Source organism: Idiotropiscis lumnitzeri, chromosome 21, assembly GCF_059441095.1.
Source record: "Idiotropiscis lumnitzeri isolate Australia: NSW breed Sydney's pygmy pipehorse chromosome 21, RoL_Ilum_1.0, whole genome shotgun sequence".
Taxonomy (NCBI): domain Eukaryota; kingdom Metazoa; phylum Chordata; class Actinopteri; order Syngnathiformes; family Syngnathidae; genus Idiotropiscis; species Idiotropiscis lumnitzeri.
The window spans coordinates 7,177,786-7,189,898 of NC_142411.1; the positions used below are offsets into that span (position 1 = coordinate 7,177,786).

At 40.9% G+C, this 12,113-nt stretch overlaps 1 protein-coding gene and 1 long non-coding RNA gene across 5 annotated transcripts in view; one reads left to right on the forward strand and one right to left on the reverse strand.

Annotated features, from left to right (window-relative positions):
• Window positions 1–6,053, reverse strand: part of LOC148316787 (uncharacterized) — a 47,699-nt gene extending 41,646 nt beyond the window's left edge. The window contains exons 1-2 of the long non-coding RNA XR_015840213.1: window positions 5,872–6,053; window positions 5,257–5,513 (exon numbers count right to left, since the gene is read on the reverse strand). This is a non-coding gene — a long non-coding RNA (uncharacterized LOC148316787). The remainder of the gene's footprint in view (window positions 1–5,256; window positions 5,514–5,871) is intronic.
• dlgap2b (discs, large (Drosophila) homolog-associated protein 2b) overlaps window positions 1–9,862 on the forward strand; it is a 51,023-nt gene extending 41,161 nt beyond the window's left edge. For all 4 annotated transcript variants that reach the window (XM_088286708.1, XM_088286709.1, XM_088286710.1 and 1 more), the window contains 7 exons: window positions 834–890; window positions 2,796–3,154; window positions 4,062–4,147; window positions 4,220–4,626; window positions 5,057–5,148; window positions 6,931–7,083; window positions 7,325–9,862. In XM_088286708.1, coding sequence (XP_088142834.1) covers window positions 834–890; window positions 2,796–3,154; window positions 4,062–4,147; window positions 4,220–4,626; window positions 5,057–5,148; window positions 6,931–7,083; window positions 7,325–7,540 — 1,370 coding nt within the window. In that variant the 3' untranslated portion in view covers window positions 7,541–9,862. The remainder of the gene's footprint in view (window positions 1–833; window positions 891–2,795; window positions 3,155–4,061; window positions 4,148–4,219; window positions 4,627–5,056; window positions 5,149–6,930; window positions 7,084–7,324) is intronic.
• The last annotated feature ends 2,251 nt before the right edge of the window (window positions 9,863–12,113 follow it).

Below are 12,113 nucleotides of genomic sequence, written 5' to 3' on the forward strand. Positions count from 1 at the left end.
TTATGGGAAGTGTTTGGAAGTGTCATTGTGTTTTTAGAGTGAAGGTCAAATTGTACCCTACATGCTGTAGTCCGGCAAGTAGTCATGTTCCCCAAAAAATTACTGTTACGTCTTCATGAAGGCACTCCAGAGATTATTCTTATTTGATCGATTTCTGATGCGAAGCGCAATTTCAACATTTGACTTTATTTTATGTGTCTCGTGTGGATATGTGTATGTATTGTACATTAAGATAACACGTTACTGTCTGTTTTGAGATGATGCATGTAAAGTGTGATATGGATTGCTCTTTACGAGTAAATCATGATACATGGGCAACATATTGACTGAAATTCAGATAGACACGCTGTCAATCATTTAATTAAAAAACATTTTATAGGCTTGATAATATTTGGACACTGTAAACAGATTGTCAAAAAATAAAAAATAATTAAAAAAAAAATAAATAAAAATCAGAAATGCATTTTTGAAAGAATAGTTGCCCACTGTATGATGACAATGGAATTGGCAAAAGAAACACAGGTAAAGCTGGACAACCACAGCCATTATTTTTTTTTTAGTATTAGTTATTAAATTTTCTTTGGTTACCAAACGAGCTCATTTAAACGCTGCATAAAAAAAAAAAGACTACAGTAAATCCAGAATAGCTGTGTTCCTTTCCTGATTGATGCATTTCCAAAAAAAAAAAAAAAAAAAATCAAGTCAATAATTGAATTTAGAAAGTGAGTCTGTTTTGCTATGTAAATGTCGTCCATGAGCGTTTTTTTTTTTTTTTTTTATCTGTGTCATACTTGGACAAGCCTCCAATAACTGTCTGCGCTTGGCTCTTGCAGGCATTCAGTTTCGTCTCCCTACTTCATGCAGTGTGGACCGCGCTCAGCCACCACCAGGTACCAGCCAGTCGCCATCTTTTAGCTTTACTTCGAGCAACTCATGAAAACATTATGATCTTTAAAAGCTCGATGTCACTGTCGCATTAACCCCAGTAGTTGCGGCCTTTATTTTTTTATTTTATTTTTAACTACAGGAATATACCGTATAAACTTCTAATTAGGATGAAAGGGTTGTTCTGTGCTGCTCTTCCTTTTGTCTCCGCCTATACAGATGGCATAGTCGCCACCTTTCAGACATGATTGCAATCTTGAAATGGCAACGGGTCAGTGTGAAGAAGGAGATAATTACATCAAGAGCAAAAGTAAGGTTGTTATTTTGTCTTTAGTCGCTGCAGAGCGTCCCTTTGTCCGATGAGGATTACCTAAGAAACTGGTCAAACGCTCTCGCCAATGAACGTCCGTTAGGATCTGTCTAAATACAGTAACTCGAATCTTTTAAGTACTCATAGGACGTTTTAGACGAGGCACATTTGATAGCAATGACTTTCAGGATGATTTATTCCCGACGCAACCTCCAGTGTCTGTTGACTGAACCGTGCAGCAAACAATCACATTCAAACACGAGCAGACGGAGCAAAGCAGCACAAAAAGGATGGAATGCCACAACCAATCTTTCAGCTGAATTAGTCAAGACTTGTAGTTTTAAGTCTCCTAATCATGTGCTTCATTCGAGGGCCCTCGGGGGATTACATACTCGGGAGGGGCGAATGACATTAAATGGTAACAAGCAAAACAGCGACTCGGCAAACGTAATCAGCGGCATGTCATGTAAAAGTAGCCTCGACTGAATAAGAAACGGCACTCTTCCGTTTTGCACCATTGATTCTCGATGCAACATGTTCAGTCAGATGGCGAGAAGATGTATAAATAGACATCGTGGCGTTTCATATCGCCTGAGTCACAAAGCTTGGTTTTGGGAATCCGCCCACTGTCTCCTGCAGCACTGCAGCCCCTTCAAGTTGGAAGGAAGTCAAGTCTGTGATGGGATTTGTCTTAACAGAATTCTTGGGGTTTTTGTTGCACTTAATTAGCTCTGAGCCAAGCAGTCTGCCTGCTGGTGTGTGTGTGTGTGTGTGTGTGTGAGAGAGAGAGAGTGTGGTGAGTGCCGTGACTTCACCTGTTAACGATGATGTATGAGTTTGAGCAGGCAACAGATTGCCTAATTTTTCAGTTATTTCTATTTTTGACAGCGTATGAATTCATGACTGTCAGGCTGATACCGAATCATTGGATGAATTCTGTCCGACCCGCATGATTAATGTTAACTTTGTTCCGCTAATGTTTAGATTAAATGTTTGATTAAATCCGTGAAAACTAAAGATTATCCATTAAGTACATGTTTAAAGGTCTTTCATTTTTGGCTATTTTTTTTTTTTACACTGAATACTAAAATATTGAAAGAGTACAGAGAGGACTGTGACTTTGTAGAAAGAGTTTAAATTCGGACTTACTTCCCCTCAGTTTTAGCTTCTTCCATTTTCACTCCCTTTGGGCATAGTCGTCAGTGTCCCAATAGTTTTCATCACTCCATTCTTCCAGTGAATTTTCCAAGAAATCCTTTCCGTGACTAAATTCAAAGACTAAAAAAAAAATCCAGAGGTCCATGTTGATGAATCCCACTCCGCTTTTCATTTGCACTTGATATGGCAAGTCTCCTCTTTTAACCTTCATTCTACTGACCCAGTAACTGCAGACATTTTCCACGCAGGTGCTTTGCAATTTACAGAACATCTCAGTGAAACCGCCCCCTTGCCAAAAGTGTCAGATTTCCCATCATGCTTTTCAGTCACTTGCCTTTATTTAGCCTCTGCAGATTTCTTTTAATTTTTCTTTTTTTTTTATTCATTTTTCTCCCCTTGTTTTGCTTTGTCCTCGTCCTGTCATCCTGCTCGTGCTATCCAGCGGTGTCATATCCTCCTAGTTACAAGAAGACCCCACCTCCCGTGCCCCCGCGCGCCACCACCAAGCCTCTTATCTCTGTGACAGCCCAGAGCAGCACCGAGTCCACCCAAGATGCCTACCAGGAGGGGAGGCAACCGCGAGGCGGTCTGTGGGCCACCGACAGCCTCGGACGTCCCATCTACAGCTCCATGGACAGTCTGGACAGCTCCAGGGCGGTCACGATGGCCATGGAGTCGGCGGCGCCCAAAAGGCACGCCTCTTTGGGCAGCCACAGCTCCATCCAGACATGCGACAAAGCCGTGTTGGTATCCAAGGCGGAAGAGTACCTCAAAACCCCTCGATCCTCTATCGGGATACAGGTACATACAGTATAACGAGCAAACTCTAATGATGACAATCTCTACTTTTCCATCGACGTCTATCGTTGGCATCCTCCTCTCGAACGGCGACTGCCTTTAAGGTTTTCCTCAGGTCTCTCACTTGTTCTCATCTCCGTACTCCTCACCCTTCCACTGATATAATCACTCTCTCCTCACTATTTCGTCCCCCCCGCAGCCCAACAAGCCTGAATGCAGAGGGCTGCCAAACGATGAGCGTTCATCCTAAATCAGATAAACAACAGCTTTAAAACTGGCTTATTCTTCAAGTGCACGTAGTCAGAGGCAAAGTCATCCAATCCAAGTTAGAGTTCATTTAGAAGAGGTCAATTCTTCAGTGTACAGTAGGGATGGATTTACACAATAAGCATAGTCAATAAAGCAAATTTAATTCATCTAATACTAATAGATTTCAGTCATGAGATTTGTCAGAACCTCTGTTTCCATGACAACATAGCATTGAGCAGAATAATTCTGCCTTCAGCAATTGCACCATAGTGAAGGTCTGCGTGGATGTTTATTTCAATTTGCCAAAACTAACGTCACGCTGTTCTGGAAACTTTGGACCACAGAGTAGACTGACTCAACAGCGCCCCTGCTTGTTGCATCCAAGTAATGCATGCCATTTTGCCAAAACTGGTTCAACGCAAGACGAATCAAGAATCCATATTGGACAGGCACGGCACAACAAATCTAGTCTTTTCACAGTGATCAGTGTATTTTGCATGTCACTTGATAAATGTTTAGAAAAAAAAAAAACTATAGATTTTTATATGACCAAGTAAAATACAAGCTACAAGTCTCCAAACAGTGGAAGAACGCATCTTTGGAGATGTAGACACGTTCATATTCCAATTTTGAATGTCAACTTGTGCCATCTCTTCAACAGGTGGAAACTGTGACAGACTCGGAGACTGAAAGCAAAGGCCTTCCTCAGTTTCATTCTATAGGTATTCAGGTGGAGGATCACAAAAGGTAAACGGCACTTTCCCTTTCCTTTTTGTCCTGGATTTTTCACATCAATATTAATGACTTATGCACGTTTAGGCGTGGGCGGGTCAAACGCTCCAACAGCGTTACCACCGCAGTGCAAGCCGACATGGAGCTGGAGGGCTTCCCCTCCATGGAAGACAAGGGTCTGCAGTTCGGGGGCGCTTTCGGCCGCCACTCCGAGCCAAGCACCCCCACGCAGTACGGAGCCATCCGCACGGTGCGCACACAGGGCCTGTTTAGCTACAGGGAGGACTACCGGGCCTCCAGCGGGCCCCCCAGCCCGCAGCCTGAACCCTGGCTGGCCGAACCCAGCCTGGAGGCCAGCGAGATGGGTCGAGTGTCTCCTCTTCGCAGGGACGGCGGCTGGTTCATGCAGCTTCTACACAATGAATCCAAAAGGATGGAGGGATGGTGTAAAGAGATGGAGAGGGAGGCAGAGGAGCATGATCTGTCGGAGGAGAGTGAGCATCTTTCTTTGCCATTTTTTCTCGTTGTAGGACATCTGGCAGCACTGTGAGCTGACAGGATGAACACGTATCATCAATCTGTCGAAAGCAACTGAGGAATTATTATTATTATGCATGCTAACTGAAATGTATTTAGTAATTGATAACTGACCATCAAAAGTGTACATTGCATAGAAGGGAAATTATGACAATGTTGACATGTGATTAATAATGCGTCACTACGCTCTAATTTTCGCGTAGATTGTCTAGAATTGATAGTCAATTGTGTCGTGAAGCAATATATCATGTGGCAGCTAAAATTAGAACGAAAATAATATTTTTAATAACCAAAATCACATAATTGTTTATTTTAAATCAAAAATATGTAGTCAAAAGACAGCTAAACGTGCTTTGTATCGACGCTGTTATCGCTCTGTGTTTGCAGTTCTAGGTAAAATCCGGAGTGCGGTGGGAAGTGCTCAGCTGCTCATGTCCCAAAAGTTTCAGCAGTTTTACTGGCTGTGTCAGCAAAATCTGGTGAGTGATGGACAACAAAAACCTTTATGTACTGTTGAAAATCCCCTCAGTACCGCACAACATGCTTTTAATTTGCTTCTGAAAGAATTGCATTATGGGTAAACCTACCCTTCGCTCCCCGCCTGAGCTTTGAGACTCTTGTTCGCCCTCCAGCAATAGACCGCAGCAATCAATAGAGAAACGGTCCCTCCGCCGCTGTCGAGCCATCAGGAAACGAAAGGGGAATTCCAATCGGAAGGACTTGAGCGCTTCCATTAATGCACAAAGGCAGCAGTTTGATTTGGGCCTCGGAGTCTGAATAATGGACTGCCACTACATTCTTTGTTGTGCGGTGGCTCCACAATTGACCGCAACATTATGTCCACCTGGAATAAGATCAAAAGAGCGGCAGAAAATACAAATATTTATAGAGACGATAAATATTATATTTGCTTTACATTGTTAGAGAGACATATCTTAAATGTTTATTATCGAGGTTGTTATCTGCATTGTGTAGCTACAATGCGCTTATCATACTGAGAAGTGTTTTGCCATTTTTGGTTAACGCATTTTTCAACAGGAAAATCAGAATAAGTCAAATTAAAGAATGTAATGTGCAATGAGCACAATTCCGTAACAGATCTCCACTGCACATCATTTCAGTAAAACTACTTTCAATTGACCATGAATACAAACTCATGATAAGAGATGTGTACAGTATCATGACGATTAAAATATACTCACCAAGACTTTATCCCCCGTTTTATGTCGTCGTGGAGTATTTAATTGGTGTTGTGCGCATCCATAGTCGTTATGTTTACAAAAGAGTCCAAGTTGTTGTTCTAATAGATTTACAACTAGCACGCACGACTAAAATCTAAATCATATAATCATTAAACCGCCGTGTCTTAAAAAAAAAAAAACAAAAGACCCACAAAAACGTATGGAATATGATTCACATGATAGAAACGACAGGTGCAGTTCGGCAAACTCATTAGGACCGACGAAACAAATGCCGCTCTCGTGTCCTGGCAGCAGGCGTTGCTAATCGAAATCATTGGTCAACGTAGATGTCAATCATTATATTCAGCCCTTTGATTTGTCACATAGTATGCATACGCCTGGCATGCAAAGGTGTGTTTTTAATTCCTCACTGTCGTCTATTTCTAAAAACGAGTTTGACCAAAAGTGAATTTTTTTTTATTTTGCAAATTATGGTTTCGTTTCACTTTAACGTGCAGCTATATAATTATATATTTTATGGATCGTTCAAAGTAAAAGAGAATGTTTACATTATATTATTATTGGATGGATGATTTAAATAATGGATCATTCATTTTATTGTTTCGTTCTTTGTAAAAAAAAAAAAATCTTTAGTCACAAAAGCCTTGTATTTAGTTTCCAAAATTTACGCACATGAATTTGGTGCGTCAGTACTTTTATTTCAAATACATTTTAATTTACGTTTCCTAAATTTACTTTGGAAATCTTTGAAGTTCAGTCGATGCAAAGGTCATAAATGGGAACAGAAATACAACAAAGGCATTCAAAATAAGCGCAAAAGGAACAAAATAGCGAGTATGTTTTATGATTGCCACCAGATTTTTTAGTCCGTGTAGTAATGTGAACTACTATTGGTGCTTTACTGCTCTCTAGTGGCAGTCAGGGTGAACTACTATTGTCTAGGAGCTGCCGCGTACACTCACGCTTTTGCTGGCAGGCGCTGTAGTTTGACTATTACTTGACATAGAAAAAAGCTAAATATTGATAATAAAGTGTGGGTTGGCTTTGTTTTAAATCAAGGACCCAAGCGCCATGCCCAGACCCACATCTCAGGACCTGGCCGGATTCTGGGACCTCTTGCAGCTTTCCATTGAAGACGTCACTGCCAAATTCAAAGAGTTGCAGGTGATGAAGAGCAACCAGTGGCAATCGTTGGAGAATCCTGAGAAGAAGGTATCAGAATATGTACTTCTCTATATTTCGTAACCGTTTCCACCTAGATGCACTGTGAGCTTCAAGCCTCTTGATACATTATTAAAATAAAGGGGATCCAGTGGGATGATGCTATCTCTTCCAATGAAATAGAATGAGACAAGTATGACATTAAAAAAAAAAACACTTGGTGAAGATGGAAGCCAATGGAGTATAAATCGAACCAGTCAAAACTGTTCCATACCTTCTCATCTTTCCCGAGGACCGAAAGTGGATTCCTCCTCTGACCAAGAGGCCCACCAGGGGCCGTGGTGGCGTGATGCGGGAGCGATCTCTGGACCTCCAGGACCGCCAGCGTCAGGAAGCCCGAAGACGTCTCATGGCCGCCAAGCGAGCGGCGTCGTTCCGACAGAACTCGGCCACCGAACGGGCCGACAGCATCGAGATCTACATCCCGGAAGCTCAGACGAGGCTTTGAGGTCCCCGGATTCATCCCCTATCTCCTATTTGCTCACCTTTACTTTTTTCTTTTGTTTTCCCCATCCAACACCAGCTCTTGGTATCACATCAAGCTTCCACCACCCAATTTTTAAGATGTGTTACCATTCTCTGGGTTCTGACGCTTATCGCCTTTATTTTAAAAAAATGCAGCCTACAAATCAATTCAGCTCCTAATTATGAGGGGTGTGGTGCTTGCAGCAAGCTCAAAAAAACTTTCATTCGGTGATGAAGAGCCTTGTAGATGAGCTGCTATTGCCCCAAATCAACACCTGATTAATTTTTTTTTTTTTCCCCCGTAGTAATATTTGGTTCGCTGAAAGAGTTTCTGTTCGTTCGTGAAGTTGTAATCCTTAGAAAAAAAAATCCCAATTTGAAACTAATGTTGAGAATTCCGCACCGTCATAATCAACCTTCATCCACTTGACCCACTGAACTGATTTTTTTTTTCTTCTTGTTTGCTGCTGGGTGCGTTCGCATTGCAGAACACATTCGTCTACGAACTAAAGAGGTTGCGGAAGAGGAGAGTACGGAACAAAGCATTTTTGCGCCTTATGATATTCATGTTTGTATTTCCAAGGGAAATGTAGTTTATGAAGCTCACGTGATATTGTTGCAGTTGAATTGCAAAGGACAGTTGTGTGTGTTTTTTTTTTTTCTTTGTTTTTTTTCATGCCATTCTAAATGATTCATCCGGATATTGTGATAAGTACACTTCCATTGCTATCTGCATTTAGTATTGACAGGATCGTCGGTTGTTTTAACAGAACATTTTCATCGGTTGATATTAGGGCATGCTTCTCCGCTGCAACATTTAGCTCAGATTACACACACACACGCAAACACACAAAAACCGTCATTTAGTCAACAAAAGACAAAGGCGCAAATGACACTTTAACACTGGTCAGTTACTATTAAAAATGGTGCTGCTTTTTACTCTCCAAGTGTTGCCCTTAAGCCAGGCCTACGCACACACAGACACACTCAAGGACTTTTTAAAACAGAGAATTATCAACATGGTGCCCCTTGTCTCTGCGCTGGCGAGTGTGTGTGTGCTCCATTGTGACGTTAGGAAGGATCATCTTTGCAATGTGCTCGCCCTCGCTCCTTTTTGGAACAAAAAAAAAAAAAAAAAAGCAGCCCCGCGTGCAATGACGTCAGGGATATTTGTGCGAGACGCTGCTGGCTAAAGAAGCAGATTTGAACATACAATACTCGAATAACCAAACAGCTTCACAGTTATTTGAATTGTATAATTTGGAACTCTATTCTTCAGTGGTCTAGAATGCAGCCACATGGACCAGCCGGGAATCTCTCGTTCTGTGTTAGCTCTAGCACAGGTGTGGGCAAACTACGGCCCAGGGGCCACATGCGGCCCGTTAAACGTTTTAATCCGGCCCGCCAAACTTGAAAAAAATGAAATGAATAAACCTTGTTAATATTTTATTTTCTAAATACTGTGGTGTGTCAAACACAGATATTTTGTTATAATGCTTTTCTTCATTTTCATTTAAAATTAAATGTTTTTTGTTTTTCCGATGAGGTGAGGTTACCGAAACACTCCATCCATCTGCTCCTGGTCCGGCCCCTCTGCCAAATATTAGAACCCAATTCGCCCCACCAAGGAAAAAGTTTGCCCACCCCTGCTCTAGCATATATTCAACATCATCAAGTCGCATCAAATAATCCAATATGTCCCTGAGTCACTGTGCATATGAGCGGAGGCCCGCCAGCTGGCTAAAAATGATTGCAGACACAATATGTGATCATGTAACTGACAGCTTCACAATCTTTTAAATGGTTCACTAATTTGTGAGAAGGAGCGTTGTGTCTATTAAATTGCCATGGCAACCACAGAGCCCATACTTACTTTAGTCGTTATTGCAGTGGTACAAGTGTCTCCGGTATCCTTCACAAATGTAATGTGGAACCTAGGGGAACAAAAAAAAAAAAAAAACAGCAATTAATCCTAAACGCACTTTATTTTTTTTCCTGCACTGACAAGACATAAATGGTCAAACTAGAGTTTAATAATAAATATATACCATAGCGGGTTGTCAGCAAAAGTGGTCATGCCAGTGCATAGCCATCATCCAAGTACTAGCTCTCTCCTTGACGTGTGTACACTCACGGCTGACGACGAGGCACTCTAAAATGGCCACGTCAACCAACAAAATCGCTTTTGTCATTTTTCATCTTAAACATCTTTTGATGAAACACTCAAAGGTTGAAGTGGAAGTGTTTCGATATTAGTCTACCACTTGCGTCACTTCTCATGTTATGATGGTGTCTATTTGAATGAACTATATATCTGTCATGATTGTAATTTGCCCTGGAAGCAAAATCGGAAGAATTATGCATGAATCTATATTTTAGTCATCTGTCGTTAGAACGGTAGGACAATATGGATAAAATATTGGAAGATCTTCCGACACCACCTGATGTTCTCACAATTTTGGCTGTACTTCACGTCTAGGCTCTTAATCAAGTTCTTCTGAACCAAACTCAACCGTGCGTGCCAGACAAGAATTTTTCCAAGAAGTCTTTCCACAAATGTGTCCAAACTCTTTTCTTGGTATGCTTGGAAAAGTAAAATGAATGGTACGCTAAGGACAGCCAGCCCAAGTCATCGTCCAGCCCATTTGGATTTTTTTTTTTTTTGGAGCTGGAGGGGCGTGGAGTCATAGGGGTTGATAAACTGTGATTGTACCACCCCGGGTGGATGCCTGCTTCTTTGGTATTGCTTCATGCGAAGGGCTACCAGTTTGATACACGCTTCCGAAATGACCTTTAATTTCCAGCACTCTTGCGACACTCGTGAGGATGAGCGGTTTGGATAATGGATGAATATTTGTCTACATGTGCTGCTGCACTGTTGGTGTAGTGTTGTGTCTTTATGTTTAATTTGATGATAAATTTTATTTATTTTATTTTTTTCGTTGTTAGTCTTCAACGATCAAACGGAAAATTTAATTTCTCTCATCGCTTGAAGTATTTCCTATTTCATGCTCTTTTTTTTTTGCTTGTGAATGTCAAGTGGTGGGAATTTTCTCATCTGGATTTTTTTGGGCATATGTTGGACTTATGATGGGAGGACTCACTGAATCGCTTACATGGGTGGTCTATACATCTGAGACCCTTTGAGTTCTTTCCCTCATCACACACACATCAGTTCTAGGACAACGACTACCTATTCGAGCAGATGCGTGTGTGTGTGTGTGTGTTTGTGTGTGTATTTGTAGTGCTGTGTGGTGAGGAATTTACAGGGTTTTAGATACAACAGTGGGGTTTAAAAACAACAACAAAAAAGAAACGGTGCACCACCACTGCATTTGTGACTTGCACATACAGACACATTTCCAATAACTGGTATCATGTGGGGCTACTACGGTATATATTATCATGATATCATATGTGCATAATCAAGAGGACACCCAAATATATTTGCTATGAGGGGGCTTTGGCAACTATGTACATGACAATTCCTCAGGTGCCTTACAGTGTCGATGTGCATGTTGATGGCTGCTGCTGCTACTTAGCGTCACAAAGGGCTGCAAACTGGTTCGAGTCAGACCTGACGGGGTCTGCCCATACCGCTTTAGTATGGTGCAAAGCAACATTCAAATTCAAAATTCATCCTGTGTTACAATGGCACGAGTCAGGAGAGGAAAGGCATCAGAGTTTGCCTAAAAAAAAAAAATTAAAAGTACAGTATGCCAATAGATTTAGAGTGCAAAGGAAAGAGGGGACTTTGCCACAAAGTTGGAATTAGATTTTTCATCAATTGTGATGGAGGAGGAGCAAGCCACCAAATGGCACTTTTTTTTTTTTACCTTTAAAGGCCATATTATAAATTATTTTAAGTAATGATAATCAACAATTTGATTTACATTTTCTCAAGAAAAGAGAATGGGGTTGAAATATGATGTGTAAAAAAATATTTCACGAGATGACGTTAGTTTGGAGGAAAAAGGTAAAATTTTAGGGCACTAAATTAAGACATTTCCAAGAATGCTGTCAGAGTAATATGAAAAAAAAATTGGAAATAATAATAATTATAATTTTCTTCGCACAAAACAAACTGCATTTGCTGTTCTTCATTCTTTCAATACTATGAAGTTATTATGAAGTTATTATACTCAGAATATAGTGGCACCTTGACTTATGAGTTTAATTTGTTCTGTGACAACAAATGTTTATGAAAACAGTTTATGTTCCAATATCCATACCAGCTGCAATATGTTGGGTGAATAGCGAGTGCCATTCGCCCATGTATGCCGTTTTGGATTTTGTGTTAGCATTCGCCAAAGCTAGCAGACTTTCGTAAAGCAAAAGTCACGTGGTTTGGTTAAATATATGGGGAATTGCCTTTGCTTTATGTTTAGTTTGGCAGTAAATTAATAATATATTATTTTTTTAATTCGACATTCACTTCTGCAACCTCGCAGCAGCAGCTTAGCGAAAGCTCGTATCTTGTAAACCAAGGTACCACTATATTTAGATTCATTTGTCTTTCCAGCGTAGCCCAAAACTTCCCTCGTGAATTGCGTCTC